The sequence below is a fragment of the Brachyhypopomus gauderio genome, chromosome 11, assembly GCF_052324685.1.
Source record: "Brachyhypopomus gauderio isolate BG-103 chromosome 11, BGAUD_0.2, whole genome shotgun sequence".
NCBI classification, from domain to species: domain Eukaryota; kingdom Metazoa; phylum Chordata; class Actinopteri; order Gymnotiformes; family Hypopomidae; genus Brachyhypopomus; species Brachyhypopomus gauderio.
The window spans coordinates 12886811-12904727 of record NC_135221.1 but is presented as its reverse complement, the minus strand read 5'-3'; the positions used below and the strand labels follow the sequence as shown (position 1 = coordinate 12904727).

At 46.0% G+C, this 17917-nt stretch overlaps 1 protein-coding gene and 1 long non-coding RNA gene across 4 annotated transcripts; one reads left to right on the top strand and one right to left on the bottom strand.

The window, feature by feature from the left end:
* Nucleotides 1–991: 991 nt before the first annotated feature.
* On the top strand, nt 992–5660 carry LOC143527102 (cytochrome P450 2F2-like). The gene is made up of 9 exons (XM_077022053.1): nt 992–1163; nt 1515–1677; nt 1847–1999; nt 2136–2296; nt 2383–2556; nt 2701–2839; nt 4613–4800; nt 4888–5029; nt 5160–5660. The coding sequence occupies exons 1-9, from the start codon at nt 1005–1007 to the stop codon at nt 5363–5365; spliced, it is 1485 nt and encodes a 494-aa protein (XP_076878168.1). The 5' UTR covers nt 992–1004; the 3' UTR covers nt 5366–5660.
* A 5106-nt stretch (nt 5661–10766) lies between these two features.
* Nucleotides 10767–12971, bottom strand: LOC143527648 (uncharacterized). Of its 3 annotated transcripts, XR_013134205.1 has the most exons (5): nt 12744–12971; nt 12568–12667; nt 11116–11352; nt 10925–11048; nt 10767–10811 (listed from the first exon to the last, which is right to left on the bottom strand). It is a non-coding gene; the product is annotated as an uncharacterized LOC143527648 (long non-coding RNA). The 3 variants fall into 3 exon arrangements; XR_013134204.1 differs by having other exon boundaries at nt 12568–12971; XR_013134202.1 differs by lacking the exons at nt 12568–12667; nt 12744–12971 and having other exon boundaries at nt 11116–11992.
* Between the last annotated feature and the right edge of the window lie 4946 nt (nt 12972–17917).

Below are 17917 nucleotides of genomic sequence, written 5' to 3'. Positions count from 1 at the left end.
TTGGGCGTGTGTTTACGTTGTCTACGCCATCTGCATCTGTGGATCTTTGTAGGTGTGGATGTTTCTGAGTGTGTTCATTGGTCTCACCTGTGGCTTGTCTCGTCAACACTTGGGGCTTATGTGGTTCGTCTATTTAATGTGCGTTTGCGTGTCCCGTGCTCGTCTTTGTCAGTGTCAGTGTCATACCTGTGTAAATGTTATACGTGCGTTGTCTGCGCTATCTTAGTATTACAATATAGATTTACAGCTATTTGCCTGAATATAAGGGGTTATGTTATCGTGATGGTATGTCCATTAACACATAGGAGAGTGAACAGATTTCCAGCTTCTTTTATTGGAAGCCGCACATCTACAACAGATCCTGTCATGAAGGAGGAAGGTTAGAACAATAGTTCAGTTCACAGTAGTTGGATTAGATGATGCAGGGTAAGAACATGTTAAGTATTCAAGTGTCTATTCCACATAGAAAAGATGGTTTTTACTACTACTATAAATATGGGATGCACCATAGATATATAGTGGTCGGTACAATGTATGAACAATCGAGGCACATGGATGACGGATAGTTCACTACATACTACAAACAAATTCAGAACAGGGGAGAAATTAATACAAGCAATATAATTAAATACCTAAGAAAACACAAAGTTACCATCACTCTCAAAGCAATACACAAGTTAGAAACGTAAATCCCATAAAATCTCCTGGCCTCTTACAAATTTAGTGTGCTCAAGGAAAATGGACCACTCTACCCTTTTAAACTCTTAAGGCCTAACTCTAACACAGATGTCTTAGGAGAGACATATTTAGTGTTCTTTTACTGACTGTTTCAGAATCAGTATTTCTGATTCTGAAAAAGTGAGTAAAAAGTCTGTAGATATGTTTAGAGCTACAAATGAACTTTCTTCTGTCTGACTGTTTGCCAACAGTGTTCAGAGGCCAGTTTATAAGTGGGAGGCGTATCAAAGATACACAGAGTGGAAAACAGCAGTGGAACAGACATCATGCTGGGATTCTTGGTTCTGGTTGGTATTTGTATCTTCATCTTCATCTTCATCAGGATACAGAGGCCCAAGAACTTCCCTCCAGGACCCAGACCAGTACCCATATTTGGGAACATGTTACAGCTAAACCTCTTGAATCCACTGAAAGACCTTGAGAGGGTAGAGTCGCATCTTATTCATTTCTGAGTTTCACCAACATAAAATGCAAGTTTCTTACTCTTACCTTAAATAGTTTGTGTATAGTTGCTTGTGAATTATTATACCACGAAGAAGAAAATTCAATAAAAAATATGACCACATAAATGGGCAGTGTAGTATTATATTATCCAAATTCTGAAGCATAACAATAGTTAGAATTGAAAAGCTAAATATATCCTTGTGTAAATAGATGCTGCTTTTACTGAATCAAGACTAAACTTTTATGTTGTGCTTGTATAAATGTAAATACTTCTTCTGGTTTTATTTCTTGAATTGCTGCAGACTTGTTCCTTGTTTGTTGTACCTATTTAGTTGGCTGAACATTATGGGAATGTTTACAGCCTGTATATTGGCAGAAATCCAGCAGTGGTTCTTACTGGTTTCAAGACTGTAAAGGAAGCTTTGGTGACCAATGCTGCAGACTTTTCTGGACGCCCGCATAACCTTATGGTCAACAGCATAACGAAAAATAATGGTAAAATTCAATCATGATGACACCTGTCCCACTGATCAGATTGAGATCAAGCTGCAATTCCTTAGTAGAGTACATGGTTTAATCTAGACTTTTCTAATTTTAATTAAGTATTACAATGTTTACATGTACCAATAGAACCAAAGTTACTCATAAAAGCCCAACATCACAGATTTTGCATTTGCTGACTATGGTTCTGCATGGAGGGAGCATCGGCGTTTTGCCCTCATGACCCTGAGGAACTTTGGCCTGGGGAAGCAGTCTATGGAGAAGAGGATTCTGGGGGAGATCGAACACCTTGTTGCACGATTGGAGAAGAATGCTGGTATTGTAGTGTTGCTTCTAATCACTTTTATAGTTACTGTCTCTCATGTGAAATCAGAAAAGACTTCATACTTGTTGACAACAGCTGTTTAACAATATTACGAAAGCATATTTGTCACAATTGTGTATATATGTAGGAGCAGATATGAATCCTAAGACTTTGTTCCACGATGCTGCATCAAACATCATCTACCTGGTTTTATTTGGCACACGCTTTGAATATGAGCACCAAACCCTTAAAGAGATTGTTCGATGTTTCACTGAATATACAAAGATTATCAATGGGCCCTGGTCAATGGTAAGTTACTGTATTATCTGAAACAATGTTTGCATTAAGACATTCAAAAATTTTGTTCTGTAATGACTTCACTTAGTTTCTTCCAGATCTATGATACACTTCCTGTGGTGAGAGGTCTTCCCCTTCCTTTTAGGAAGGCCTTTCAAAATTACAACACAGTTAAACAAATCGTACTAAACATGATAAACAAGCATAAGACAACAAGAGTAACAGGAGAGCCAAGAGACTTTGTTGACTGCTACCTAGACGAACTTGATAAAGTAAGTGACTGTGAAGTTTGAGCTGGTCTGACTGAAGGAAACACCCTCAACATGTTACTTCTTACAAACAGTCTACTTACCACAGATATACACAATATATAATCATGTAAGTAGTCTTATCAGATGATGTCTTATTTTTTACAGCAAGAAGATGGTCAATCATCTTTTGATGAGAAGCATCTTTTGGGGATAGTGATAGACCTGCTTGCTGCTGGGACAGACACCACCTCCAACACCCTCCTAACAGCATTCCTCTACCTCATGGCTCATCCACACATTCAAGGTCTGAACTGTAACATAACCATTGTTCTCCATCAATGTAATATTATTGGTGTAGGAACCAAAACATTAATATTAAGTTTTGTATATATATATATATATATATATATATATATATATATATATATATATATATATATATATATATATATATATTAGTGCTGTCAATTCCAGGTGTCGCGATTATAAGTCCTCACCAGGATTTTGCTCAAGCTTGCTAGATTTTCTAATTAGCAATCCAGGTAAAATTAGTGGAATCAACACAATCCAGGAAGCCTGAGCAAAATCCTGGTGAGGACTTTTAATCGCGGCACCTGGAATATATATATATTGCTGCTTAACGTGTTAATAAGTTTCCATAATTTATTTTGTACTGTATGTAAAAACCCAAATTGTTTACATTCATGCCATTTGTTTTCATAAAGGAAATAAGTGTACTGTCCGCTAGGGGTGGGCGATACTCTGAATTTTGGTGTCGATACGATACAGATACGATACTGGTCAGTATCGCCGATACCGATACCCGATACTTCCAAACCGTTTGGGGGGGGTACTTTTTACTTGAAATTATAATCCATTAATATAATGATATCTGATGTATGGAAGTCATATTCCATTGTAATTAATGGAGAGGGAAATCGGCTTGTTGTGATTGATATCAGAAAGTGTTGGTGTACGTCACCTGACAGCATGTGTTTGGACTGTGGTAAGAAATGGGACAGCAGGATCCATCGCTATATTGCTGTTTTAATAAATACATAAGAAAATTTCAAGTACTATATCTAATTAATTCAATTCATATTAGGATTGCGGGCGGGGGGCGACAGAAATGTGTATGTGGCAGGCGGGTGCGGGATTAAAACAAGCGATTTTTTGGCCGGTGCGGGCGGGAGCAGGACTAAAACAAGCAGGTGCGGGCGGGAGCGGGATTAAAACAAGCAATTTTTTGGCGGGAGCGGGATTAAAACAAGCGGGAGCGGGATTAAAAAAGCAGTCCCGTGCAGACCTCTAAACTGCAGCAAAAGAATCGATATTTTCGCCGTGGTATCGATCCGATACAGATCCTCACCTTTGTATCGATACTATCGATATAAATATCGATCCGCACTTACGTTCGACATCTAACACATCCAAGTTAGATTACTGTAACTTACTTCTCTTTGGTCTCCCGAATAAGACTCTCCATAAATTGAAACTGCTCCAGAACTCTGCTGCCCGGGTCATTACTGGAACTCCATCCAGAGAACATCCATCACCCCAGTATTGCAACAGTTCCACTGGTTACCCATTGAAGCCAGACTTCATTTTAAAATTTTAACGCTCACATTCAAATCTATCCATAACCTTGCTCCTCCTTACTTGTGTGAACTGCTACACATCTCCACTCCGTCCCGTTCCCTCAGATCCTCATCCTCCACTCATCTTACTGTTCCTTCTGCCCGTCTCGTCACTATGGGCAGTAGAGCCTTTAGTCGCTGTGCTCCTCAGCTCTGGAATTCCCTTCCCCCCGCTATCAGGAACGCTGACTCTCTTCTCTCTTTTAAATCTCTATTGAAAACTCATTTGTTCAAGGTAGCATATTCTCTCTAAGCTGTTCTGTGGTGTTTGTCATGACTCTTTTAGTATTGTTTTTACCTTGATGTATTTAAATGATTGCTGATTCAGCCTTATTATTGTTGCTTTTATCTGTTTGTAAGGTGACCTTGGGTTTTTGAAAGGCGCCATCAAATAAAATGTATTATTATTATTATTATTATTATTATTATTGTGTTTCTAGAGAGATGCCGGCAGGAGATTGATGAGGTTCTAGAGGGAAAAGCTCAGGCATCTTTTGAGGATAGACACAACATGCCGTACACACAGGCTGTGATTCACGAGTCTCAGCGTGTTGCAAACACTGTACCTCTGAGTGTGTTCCACAGCACATCGAGAGATACTCAACTCATGGGCTACAGCATCCCGAAGGTGACGATGACAGTTACAACGTTACTTTTAGTTATGTTGCTATAGTTATTTGTCTAATAGTTCTTTCTTTCATCATTCATGTTCCAGGGCACTCTTATCATCCCGAATCTCTCCTCAGTACTGAAAGAGGAAGACCAGTGGAAGTTTCCTCATGAGTTCAACCCAGCCAACTTCCTCAATGAGCAGGGACAGTTTGAGAAACCTGAGACTTTCATACCCTTTTCAGCAGGTCAGAGTTTACTCCATTTTGAGTACGTTTGAGTCTATATTGAGTGGGCTTAATTTAATGCCCTGATTAATTGAAAAGGTAATTCTGTGTGTGTGTGTGTGTGTGTGTGTGTGTGTGTGTGTGTGTGTAGGGCCACGCGTGTGTCTTGGTGAGGGTCTGGCTCGCATGGAGCTCTTCCTCATTTTGGTCTCCCTGCTGCGCTTGTTCCAGTTTGTATGGCCTGAAGATGCAGGAGAACCAGACTTCACTCCTGTATATGGAATCACAATCACACCCAGATCATACAAGATGGGGATCAGACTGAGACAGAAACCTGGAGAAATGCAGAAACAGTGAACTGGTCATCTTTTTTTCTGTATAAGACATCACCAGTTTAAATGTAATTCATATAAATTACAACTTCATATTTGCTTTTTCTAGTTTTCTGTGTGCTTCATTCTGTGTTGTATGGTATCATGGAATTTTCAAATTCATTTCTCAGATACATTTGTCTTAGCTGATTAAGCCTCCTTTTGTTCCTCTAAAATGACTGAACACAGAAAGCCAACACATTCAAACACAAACACATGTAACACCTTGTCTAACTTCCTGTGTAATAAAGGCAGGGCCCTTGGTCCAAAGACTATGGGTGCTAAACAGTACATATTAAAATCAAGTTTTGTAGAAATTAGATGAGATAGACTTAGTATGCACTAATAAACTGTAGTCGAAACACTGCCTTGCGTATTTCTTCCACACACAATAAAGTTTCAGTAAATTGTTTGAGGATATTACTCTCTAACAAAATATCAACATAAAAATATAGGGGTTGAACAATGAAACTGAAACACCTGGTTTTAGATCATAATATATATTTATGGTGTAGGGCCTTCTATTGCAATACAGTGTCAATTTCTCTTGGGAATGACATACAAATCCTGCACAGTTGGATTTTAAGCCATTCTTCTTGCAGGATAGTGGCCAGGAGCCTAATTTATAAAACTCTGCATAGCTTCTGGAGTGAAAGTGTGCGCACGCACAAAAAACAGGAAATGGCGTACGCCCAAAAAAATTCAGATTAAAAAAAGCGTGCGTACGCACACTTGAACGCTGTTTCCTCTTTATAAATCACAACCTGCTTGTAAGTGTGCGCAGGTGACCCAGTCTTGCGTTCCGCCTCTGCACCGCCCACATTTACCCATAAAAGGTTCATGCAAATCACACAATGAATATTTAAATGTGGGATTCCCCATTCATTCTGAGTGGGATAATGGAGGAACACAAGCCAAAGAAGCGGAAGTAGAGGCAAGGAAGGATGTGTTGTTCCAGGCCATCGAGCAACCACATTGGTTAAAACCATGGTCGCATCACAAATAACCTGTACGTTTATAGAATGAAACTGCTTTCGGTTGATGAAAGCAGCTTCATTCTGGCTCGGCGCTCTTATAGCAACATGAGTGCAGTCAATTGCTCCGATTACATTGGGGAAACCGGCCACTGCTGCAAATTGCGCTTTGATTTGAGCCTGTTCATTTGCAGTGTAAGGAAATCTGATGTACCGACTTGTCAATCTGATTATGGCAACTAATACAGCTGGCATTATGGAGCTTAAAGATGGTTGAGAGATTCCTGACCTGTCCGCTAATTCTCTCTGAAAACTACCTGTCGCCAGGAATCCAAGGGTTGTTAGCACCTGTAAGTGGACATGTACAGCCCGATTCCATAATGTGGGTCTCTGTAAATCTGTCCCCAACTCAGCACACAGTTCCATGAGAATGGCTCTTGGAAACCTAAATCGGTTCATTAACCAGTCATCATCATTCGCAAAAAAATCTTCTTGATCTCTGAAAACACGTTGTCACCGTATTTGTCGGTTGGCTAGGTCTTCAAGTAATGCCAAAAATGCCATTATGACAGACAGTGCTTCACTTTTTTCTGCCTATTTATAGAGCTGCTATTTTATGCCATTACGTACAGCTGTTTATGCTTGTAATTATATGCAACTATTACCAGCCCTTAACATTATCCTTAATCTTCTGTCCTTACTCTTGATTTATGCACTATGAACTAATAAGCGGAAGGAATGAAGGCTCGTGCATGTACTTGCAATTCCCTACCTTACCACATGGATGTCACTAATTCCCGCTCTCTCCGCAATCTTTTGAAGGGATACGGATGCCTCAAACTTTGCTTAAATATACGCTCATTTTCACACCAAGTATTTTTTTACAAATCACAGATCTTACGTGAGATGATGCCACCAGCATCAAGTAGTGACCTGGGGCCTCATTTATAAAGGGTGCGTACGCACAAAAAGGGGCCTGAAATGTGCGTACGCACCCTTTATAAATGAGGCCCCAGGTCACTACTTGATGCTGGTGGAGGAAAACATTTTCTGATTCACTCCTCCAAAACACCCCAAAGATGCTCAATAATATTTAGATCTGGTGACTGTGCAGGCCATGGGAGATGTTCAACTTCACTTTCATGCCTTGCTGTGTGCATTGGTGCATTGTCATCTTGATACACGGCACCGCCTTCAGGATACAATGTTTGAACCATTGGATGCACATGGTCCTCCAGAATGGTTCAGTAGTCCTTGCCAGTGACGCACCCATCTAGCACAAGTATTGGGCCAAGGGAATGCCATGATATGGCAGCCCACACCATCACTGATCCACCCTCATGCTTCACTCTGGGCAACAGTCTGGGTGGTATGCTTCTTTGGGGCTTCTCTACACCGTAACTCTCCCAGATGTGGGGAAAACAGTAAAGGTGGACTCATCAGAGAACAATACATGTTTCACATTATCCACAGCCCAAGATTTGTGATCCTTGCACCATTGAAACGGATGTTTGGCATTGGTACAAGTGACCAAAGGTTTGGCTATAGCAAACCGACTGTGTATATTGACCCTGTGGAGCTCCTGACGGACAGTTTTGGTGGAAACCGGAGAGTTGAGGTGCACATTTAATTCTGCCATGATCTGGGCAGCTGTGGTTTTAATGTTTTTTTGGATATAATCCGGGTTAGCACTCGAACATTCCTTTCAGACAGCTTCCTCTTGCATTCACAGTTAATCCTGTTGGATCTGGTTTGTCCTTCTTGGTGGTATGCTGACATTATCCTGGATAATGTGGCTCTTAGTACATCACAAAGACTTGCTATCTTGGTCACAGATGCACCAGCAAGATGTGCACCAACAATTTGCCATCATTTGAAGTCACGTATGTCACCCATAATGTTGTGTGCATTGCAATATTTTGAGCCTAACTGTGCTCTTACCCTGCTAATTGAACCTTCACACTCTGCTCTTACTGGTGCAATGTGCAATTAATGAAGATTGGCCACCAGGCTGGTCCAATTTAGCCATGAAACCTCCCACACTAAAATGGATGAAGGATAACAAAGGATGAAGGCAGCCACCCTACCTTGGGACTCGACCCAAAAGGAGGCAAACTGGAGCTTTGGCCTCTGAAAATTAGGTTATTCAGGGATGGCAACTCTGCTGGTGGTAGCTATTTATTTTTTCCTTGGCTGCCTGCTATGTGCATAAGTCCATATGTAACATTGTAATAAAGTTATAATTACACAAAATTCTCCTTTTAATTCAACCTTTATATGTGCTGGCCAGTTATCTTGGGAAGCCCCGCCCTTTCGCTCTGCCTTAAAGTCTCCTCCCCTCACTTTACCTCCTCCATTGTAATTCTGCATTGTATGAGGAGGTAGGTATTGTAAATTACTCCATATCATATCCATTATAATCCTTCAATTTAGTTAACACAGACACATCACTGGGCCCTTGAATAAATTATTGAATTCTTAATTAGCTGTTTTGTTACATATTATTTTCTCATTGACTAATTTAAGTTTAGTTACAGTTCTATACAGATAGCTAACATTACACAGCGTGTCTGTCCGCTAAAGCAGCGGAGTGAGTTATTACTTTTATCCCTTTTTATATGAGGAGAGAGCAGAGAAGAGGCAGGAGCACCTATCCAGCATTAAAGGTTGGATTGTTCTTTTGCCAGGTATGCATGATTTTGTATGTAGAAATGTATAATTCTGTAATGTGTGGGCTATGCTAAGGTAGCAGAGTATAGCGGTCATATTGCTGTTGTATGTGTCTGTACAGTTCGTAATGAAGAGTCAATGTTTTATTGTTATAGTTGCATGTAGTTTAGTCCTGTTTATCCCCTCTGTGAGCATTGTAATTCTGCATTGTATGAGGAGGAGAGAGCAGAGCCGCTGGAGCTCGACGGTCGCCCTGCCTACCTCATTCAGGACATCCTGGAGTCCCGTCGACGTCGGGGTGGGCTTCAGTATCTCATTGAGTGGGAGGGCTATGGTCCCGAGGAACGGGCGTGGGTCCCCGCGCGGGATGTGCTAGACCCTCCTCTCATCGCTGAATTCCACGCTGCTCATCCTAACTTCCCTGCTCCCAGGCGTCGTGGCCGGCCCCCGTCTAACCGATCTGTTGCGGCTGGAGCCGCTCGTCAGAGGGGGGGTACTGTCAGGAACAGCACATGATACCCGTGTGATGCGGTTCACCTGTCGCTCATCGCCCTTCCCCTTTGCTACTATTTAAGCTTCCTCCTCTCTCTTCCGGGTTGCGAAGTATTGTTGCCATGCCACATACCAAGCGTTTTCTCAGTGTTACTGCTCTCCCGTGTACCGACCTCTGCTCTCCTCCTAGACCTCGTCCCCTGCCTAGTCCCTTTGTACCTCCTGGCTTCTGTCTCATCGGCGTGACCCTGGACTGTCCTGACTACGATCACATCACTCCTGCACTACACCCCCTGAACAGAGTTACTCGCCTGTTTGATCACTCCGTAATTGCTGTTTCAATAAAAGCGGCTATTATCCGCACTTGGATCCTTGTCTGCCTGATCAGTACGTTACATAATACTTCGCCTTATACAACGGATCCAGCGGACGTACCTGCACTCCTGGCTCAGCAAGGACATACCATCGCCGTACTCCAAGGAGAGGTTCGACAGCTTATCGTGGCTATGAACGTCCAGGCCATCCAGTCAGTTCAATATCAGGCTGCTGTAGCCGCCGCTCCGCCCGTCTTTCCTCCCTGTATTCCTGTAGCAGTACCGGAGCGGTATGACGGCTCTCCGGAACGTTGTCAGAACTTTTTAATGCAATGCTCCTTGTACTTCGAGCATCATCCTGCCCAGTTCCCTACCGAGAAGCACAGGATAGACTTCGTATTGACGCATCTCACTGGAGAGGCCGGTGCCTGGGGAACCGCCCTGTGGAACAGCAAAGACCAGTCTCTCGACTCTGAGGAGCAGTTCTCTGCGTTGTTCAAGTCGGTGTTCGACCACCCGGCAGCAGGTAGAGACGTGGGCACCCTGTTGTGCGAAATTCGTCAAGAGCAACGTAGCGCAGCGGATTACGCTCGAGAGTTCCGTACCCTGGCTGCCGGTAGCGGGTGGAGCGAACCAGCCCTCAAAACCGTGTTCCGTAAAGGATTAAGACAGGACTTGCAAGTAGAGCTCGCCTGTCGCAGTGAAGAGCAGTCGCTGTCGGACTTCATTCAAACAGCTGTGAACGTCGACAAGCTGTTACTCGCCCACCGTCAGACGTCTTGTGGGAATCCACCCTCCTTCGCGTCGTATCGACAAGTCCTGCCATTGCCTAACACACTAGGAGAGGGTTCGGAGCCTATGCAATTAGGCAGGACCCCGCTGTCCTCGCACGAAAGGTCTCGGCGTCTTCAGGAGAACCTCTGCCTGCACTGCGGTGAGAGCGGCCACTTCCGTGTTCGTTGCCCAGTTCGCCCAGCTCGCGCTGGAGAGGAGAGCCCCACCAGCAGACACATAAGCAACCCCGTTTTCTGCTTAGATCGTCACAATCAACTGAATGTGCCTGTGCAAGTCATCTGGGGTGGCATGTCCACTCACCTGTCAGCACTCGTAGACTCCGGGGCTGCAGGTAATATCCTAGATGTTGACATGGCCCGCCGATTACGTATTCCCACTACGTCAGTCAGTCCTCCCTTACGAGTTAACGCGCTGAATGGCCAACCTATAGGTGAGGGATTGATTACCCAGTGTACGGTGCCTATCACACTCCAGATAGGTCTGTTTCATACCGAGACTGTTCAGTTCCTGCTCCTGCCGTCGCCCCGTGATCCTGTTGTTCTCGGCTTTCCCTGGCTGTCTCTACATAACCCGGATATCTCCTGGAAAACTAGAGAAATCGCGAAATGGGGTTCTCACTGCTTCAAGCATTGCATATACTTACCTCTCCGGTCTTCGTCCATAGAAAGCCCCGATTCCCCTCTCGAAACTGCCGTTCCTGCTCAGTACCGGAATTACGCAGACGTCTTCTGTAAAGAAAGCGCAAGTCACCTGCCACCACACAGACCGGGGGACTGTGCTATTGATCTGCTGCCCGGCTCCCCACTCCCGCGCAAAACGAAACCATACGCTTTGTCCCGTCCTGAAGATTCGGCAATGGAAAAGTATATAGACGAGGCCCTTCAGAAGGGGTTTATCCGTCCCTCTACATCACCCGTAGCTGCAGGGTTCTTCTTTGTAGAGAAGAAGGATGGAGGGCTGCGTCCCTGTATAGACTATCGCTCCTTAAACGCTGTCACCTCCAAGTTCGTGTACCCCCTTCCGTTCATCTCTGCATCGCAAGAACGCCTCAGGGAGGCGCGTGTGTTCACCAAGTTGGACTTGCGGAGTGCATGTAACCTGATTCGCATTCGTGAGGGGGACGAATGGAAAACTGCGTTTGTGACTGCCCGAGGCCACTACGAGTATCTCGTCATGCCGTATGGGCTTGCCAATAGCCCGTCTGTCTTCCAGGCTTTCATGGATGACATATTCCGTGACTTGATAGGGAAGTTTGTCATAGTTTACATAGACGACATCCTAATATATTCCACCTCCGTCGCGGACCATGTCCGACATGTCACTGCAGTGCTAGCCCGTCTACGGCAGCATCACCTCTACGCCAAAGCGGAGAAATGCGAGTTTCATCGGACTTCCGTGACCTTCCTCGGTTGCACTTTATCCCCTGGGCAGATCTCCATGAACCTGGACAAGGTGTCGGCTGTCACGCAATGGCCTGTGCCTCGGACGAGAAAGGAACTACAGCGTTTCATCGGGTTTGCCAACTTCTATCGCCGCTTCATCAGGGGTTTTGGTTCGCTGGCCACTCCGCTCACCAACCTCCTTCGGGGTGGGCGGCATCTGCGGCTGGACTGGACACCCGAGGCTGATCGGGCGTTTTCGTTGCTTAAGGGGGCGTTCACCTCGGCGCCTATTCTGCATCTCCCTGATCCCCAAGTCCCTTTTGTGGTGGAGGTCGATGCCTCGGCGGTGGGTGTGGGAGCTATTCTCTCCCAACGCCAAGGAAACCCCCCTAAGTCCCTTGTGCCTTCTACTCCAAGAAACTACAACCGGCCGAACAAAACTACGACGTTGGTAACCGAGAACTTCTAGCGATAAAACTCGCTTTAGAGCAGTGGAGACACTGGTTAGAGGGGGCTGAACATCCGTTTGTCATCTACACAGACCATAAAAATCTGGAATACCTGAAGGAAGCCAAACGACTGAATCCCCGACAAGCCAGATGGGCATTGTTCTTCTCCCGGTTTCGATTCTCCGTTTCCTACCGGCCTGGTTCAAAGAACACTAAAGCAGATGCCCTGTCACGTATACATGAAAAGGATCCCACGGACAAAATACCGGAGTATGTACTGCCTCGCACCTGTTTCCTGGCTGCTGTTCGTTGGAACCTGCAAGGCGAATTGGAAAACGCTCTACACAGTGATCCCAGCCCTGACGACTGCCCAGAAGGAAAGCAGTATGTTCCTGTGTCGCTGAGAGGGCGCTTCCTACAGCTTGCACACGATACCGCAGGTACTGGTCACCCCGGAATCACACGCACTACACATCTCCTGTCACGGCGGTATTGGTGGGCGTCCCTGAAAGACGACGTGCGGGACTATATATTGGCGTGTAGCGTATGCGCTAAGAGTCGCACTCCTCGAACACTCCCTGTAGGGTAACTGTTACCGCTCTCGATTCCACGCCGTCCCTGGTCACACATAGCGATGGACTTTATCACTGACCTGCCCAAGTCCGAGGGGAATACAGTCGTTTTAGTCGTAGTTGACAGATTCTCAAAAATGTGTCGCTTGATTCCCTTTCCAGGGCTGCCCACTGCCATGGAAACAGCCCAAGCCGTTTTTACGTTCGTTTTCCGTGTCTTCGGGTTACCAGAAGATATTGTCTCAGATCGCGGAGTCCAATTCACCTCACAGTTGTGGAGACAGTTCTGCAAATTACTCGGGGTCGTAGTGAGCCTTACCTCCGGGTATCACCCTCAGTCTAACGGAGAAGTGGAAAGAGTGAATCAGGAAATAGGGGGATTCCTAAGGCGATACTGTGTCTCTCAATCCAGCTGGAGCAAGTACTTACCCTGGGCTGAATATGCCCGTAATTCACTTATGCATTCTTCCACCAAGATGACCCCATTCCAATGTGTATATGGCTATCAACCTGCTTTCTTTCCGTGGGACAATACGCCATCAGACGTCCCGGCGTTGGACGACTGGTTCAAGAACAGCGCGCGAACATGGGAGCGGGCCCACGTACACCTACGCCGTGCCTTGCATACTCGGAGGCTCCATGCTGACCGTCGCCGCCTGCCCACTCTGGTCTACCACCCAGGTCAGAGAGTGTGGTTGTCCACCCGTAACCTGAACCTGCGACAGAATTGTAAGAAGCTCAGCTCGAAGTACATCGGGCCCTTCAAGGTCCTGAGTCGAGTCAATGCAGTGTCCTATAAATTGCAGCTCCCTCCTCAGTATCGCATACATCCTGTCTTTCATGTTTCACTGCTTAAGCCTGTGTTTTACAGCCCCATGTCTGCTGCCACGCCGCTCGCCAAGCTACCAGAGCCGCTGGAGCTCGACGGTAGCCCTGCCTACCTCATTCAGGACATCCTGGAGTCCCGTCGACGTCGGGGTGGGCTTCAGTATCTCATTGAGTGGGAGGGCTATGGTCCCGAGGAACGGGCGTGGGTCCCCGCGCGGGATGTGCTAGACCCTCCTCTCATCGCTGAATTCCACGCTGCTCATCCTAACTTCCCTGCTCCCAGGCGTCGTGGCCGGCCCCCGTCTAACCAGCATTAAAGGTTGGATTACACCAGCATTAAAGGTTGGATTGTTCTTTTGCCAGAATTAAAGAATAACGAAACACAACGCAGACTGTTTGGTGATTGTGGTAGCACGACAGACATCCACCGGTTACACATATGCACCTTAAGTAGCTACAAGAGTTTGTTGCATTGTCCGTGATGATGGGACTGTGATCTGTCCTCGGCACTATGGCTAGTTATATGTCATTTCAGATATTTCACTTTCTTAGTGTGACAGGCAGGGAGTGTGAAATAAAATGGAAGCAATCACACCAAGTCTCAGGGAAAAAGGATGGTTTAATGGAGAAAGTGCTCAAACCAAAAACCTGTGACTTGATCCAAATTAAGGATATAACCAGCAGTCAACTGGTACAAAGACAAGACATATATAGACAGACAAACGACCATCAGGTGAGGCGGATCATAGACCCCACCCACCTGAGGGACGAACTCAACGCAACAAAAACAGGACAACTGCCGCTGTGGATGGGGGCAACTGGCAAGGGGCCCTCCGCAACATGACACTTAGCAGATCTTAACCATGATATAACATGAACTAGCTGGCTAGATAATGTTATCTAGCAAACTTTTAAATAGTTTCAAATGAGCATTTAGTTAGGTAATTTAAGCAAATAGTAGATGAAAGGCTTACATTAGCACAAGATATGACTCGTTAATGCATAGATCAGCATTGACTTTAATAGCTAGTTACTCCAAATGATGCAAAATTGCATTGATTACGAATAAACACCACAATTTCAACATCTGGGATATAACTTATCATACACTAAGTAAGGAGTCGATTTTTGTATTAGCGTGTTGGACGCTGTTGGAAAATATCCATGCATGCATGCAGACCCGCAAGCCTTTGACAAGGGGTAAAAAGTCATCTGGGTCATCCTCTCCAAAGCTTGTAAGGTGCTCTTTCCTGCAAACCTTTTAGCACCAATCCCTTTGGACAAGAAATGTAGGCCTACAGTAAAACCCTCAAAAAATTTATTATTCTGAAATGAGACTCAGTTGATAGCACATCTGATACTTTATCAGCAACTTTCTTTAAGAAGCTTTGTGAATATGGGCCAAACTAATCTAAATCAACACTCAATATCCTGAACACCCCAGGATACAGTTATGAAATCAATGATACATTACAAACAATTGCCATGGTGGCTTAATTAAAACCACTTTACCCAAAGCCCATATAAGCACAATGAAAAATTGTTATTTATATTTACAGCATTTGGCAGACGCCCTTATCCAGAGTGACTTACATTTTTATCTCATTTATTTTTATACAAGTAAGCAATTGAGGGTTAAGGGACTTGCACCTCAGTCATGGCCTCAGGTCTGAGGATCGAACCCATGACCCTCCGGTCACAAGACCAGTTCCCTAACCACTAGGCCATGACTGCCCTATTATTTAAGACACATTAAGAAGAACCAATTCATTGGAAAAGATGGTTTTGCTTGCAACATTTGAAAGTAAATGAGAAGATAAGAAGATAAATGAGGAAGATAAGAAGAACCATTGCAAAGACATTAAGGCCCCGTCCACAAGACGCCGGAGATTTAAAAAAACAGGTTTTTGTCTCCGTTTCAGCCTCCCGTCCACATGAAAACGGTGTTTTCGGGTCACCGAAAACGAAGGTTTTTGAAAACGCCTTCCAAGGTGGAGACATTTGAAAACTCCGGTCTCGGCGTATTCGTGTGGACGGGGAAAACGCATGTTTAGGAAAACACTGACGTCACATAGTGTGTCTGCGCATGTCTTTTTTTTGTTTACATTCGCTCAGCTTGTTCAGCATTGGATACGCAGCTGATACGTGTGGACGGGGCCTAAAACATCTGTATGTCATCAGAGTATTGTATCAACGAAAAGGAAGCGATCACGCCAAGTCTCAGGGAAAAATGATGGTTTAATAGAAAGTGTGCAAACCTAAAACCTGTGCACTATCTCCAAATTAAGGATATAATGACCAGCGGTCAACTGGTACAAAGACAAGACATATATAGGCAAACACCTAACAAATCACCAAACAACAACAACAACAGCCGCTGTGGACAGAGGCGGCCGGTAGGGGGCCGCCTCACCGTGACAGACCCCCCCACCAAGCCGCACTCCCCTCCACTGGGTGTGGCACACAGCGGCTGCACACAAAACACGAAGGGGCAGGAAGGCAGGGACAGGCATGGACACCTCCTGAGTCCGGGAGCTGAAACACAAAAACACACATTACACAGCTCACCTCCCCGGGCGGGACCCTGGACCGACCGGGCCGTTAACAACACAAAACCACGCCCCAGTCGGTCACAGTGCCCTCACGCCCTAACCGGCATTCAGCCGGTAAGCCCCACGGGTGTGAGGACGAGGGGCTACGGCTCCTCTCTCGTCCCTCAAGTGTGTGTGGGTGTGCAGGCTACCTCTCCAAGGCGTAGCTACTTCACCTCCTGGACCTACCTCCTCCCAGAGCTGACCCCTGCCTTCTGCTAGGGGTCACCCCAGCCTCCTGGGGAGCCAACCCCTCCCAGGGCCTCTCATCTCAAGGTGGACTCCTCCACCCAACCCAGGAGCGCCAGAGACCGATGCCCAGAGCACCCCCGACGCGGGCTAGGGAGCAGCCCCAAGGGCCTCCTGGTCACCCCGGGCAGGAGGGAGGATCTCCATCCCCAGCAGGAGCTTTTCAGACCGGAGCCCCATGGTCCCCAAACATCCGGGGGCCCCAGCCCTCTAGGGAGGGGCTCTTCACGACCAGGCTCCGGTCACCCCACAACACAAGGGAGCTCCTGCCAGGTGGAGACCCCCACAAGGTCCAGGAACACTGCCAAGGAGAAGTACCTGCACAAAGAACACACCCTCACACACATACAAACACAAAACACAAACGCGCCTTACCCTATTCAGGGCCTCCCTTGGGAGAGACGCCCTCCGTGCCACACCCCATGGCACGGGACCACAGCCGGTCCCCCCCCCCAAACACACATTTAAGGGGAGGAGCATGCGTGGAATTACACGCAAACATTAGACAACACGCTAGGACAAAACACACACGCAAATACTAGACAAACAAAAAACGGTGTACAAACAGTAAACGAACGGGTTCAAAACGTGCGTGCTCTACATAAACACAATAGTGACGCGCCGCTCAGAGTCGCAGTCGCTCCCCACATTAAACACAAGACACACAGGGAGCGAGGCGACCGTGACGAGCGGCGACCGCGTCACACACATTAAACACTAAACACATAACGACGCGCACGCACACTGATCCTCCGGTCCGTTACCCGTACACACTTATCACACACACACACACGAGAGTTTTCCCAGGCAGACACCCTGGTCCTCACCGGCCACACACAAACAAACGCACGGCGGAACTCTCTCAACACACAACGGACACGAAGGGCTTTCCCAGGGCAGACTGCCCTGGTCCTCGCCGTGCTACACACATAAACACACACACACACACAAAACACAAAAGCACGGCGGAGCTCTTCAAACAAAACACCACGTAGACAAACACTTACCACGAGACATGACCACGAACGAAGGAGAAAGAAAAAGAGACTCGGCGGCTTCCGAAAGGTGGCTGGTCATTCTGTGACGGGCAGGGGTGAGCAACGAAAAGGAAGCGATCACGCCAAGTCTCAGGGAAAAATGATGGTTTAATAGAAAGTGTGCAAACCTAAAACCCGTGCACTATCTCCAAATTAAGGATATAATGACCAGCGGTCAACTGGTA

Bases quoted from the DNA above. Each gene is read 5' to 3' on its own strand.
- LOC143527102 (XM_077022053.1), top strand. From the start codon at position 1,005: ATGCTGGGATTCTTGGTTCTGGTTGGTATTTGTATCTTCATCTTCATC. The intron at 2,000-2,135 runs GTATTGTAGTGT...GTATATATGTAG, and splicing joins ACGATTGGAGAAGAATGCTG to GAGCAGATATGAATCCTAAG. The intron at 4,801-4,887 runs GTGACGATGACA...TTCATGTTCCAG, and splicing joins TGGGCTACAGCATCCCGAAG to GGCACTCTTATCATCCCGAA.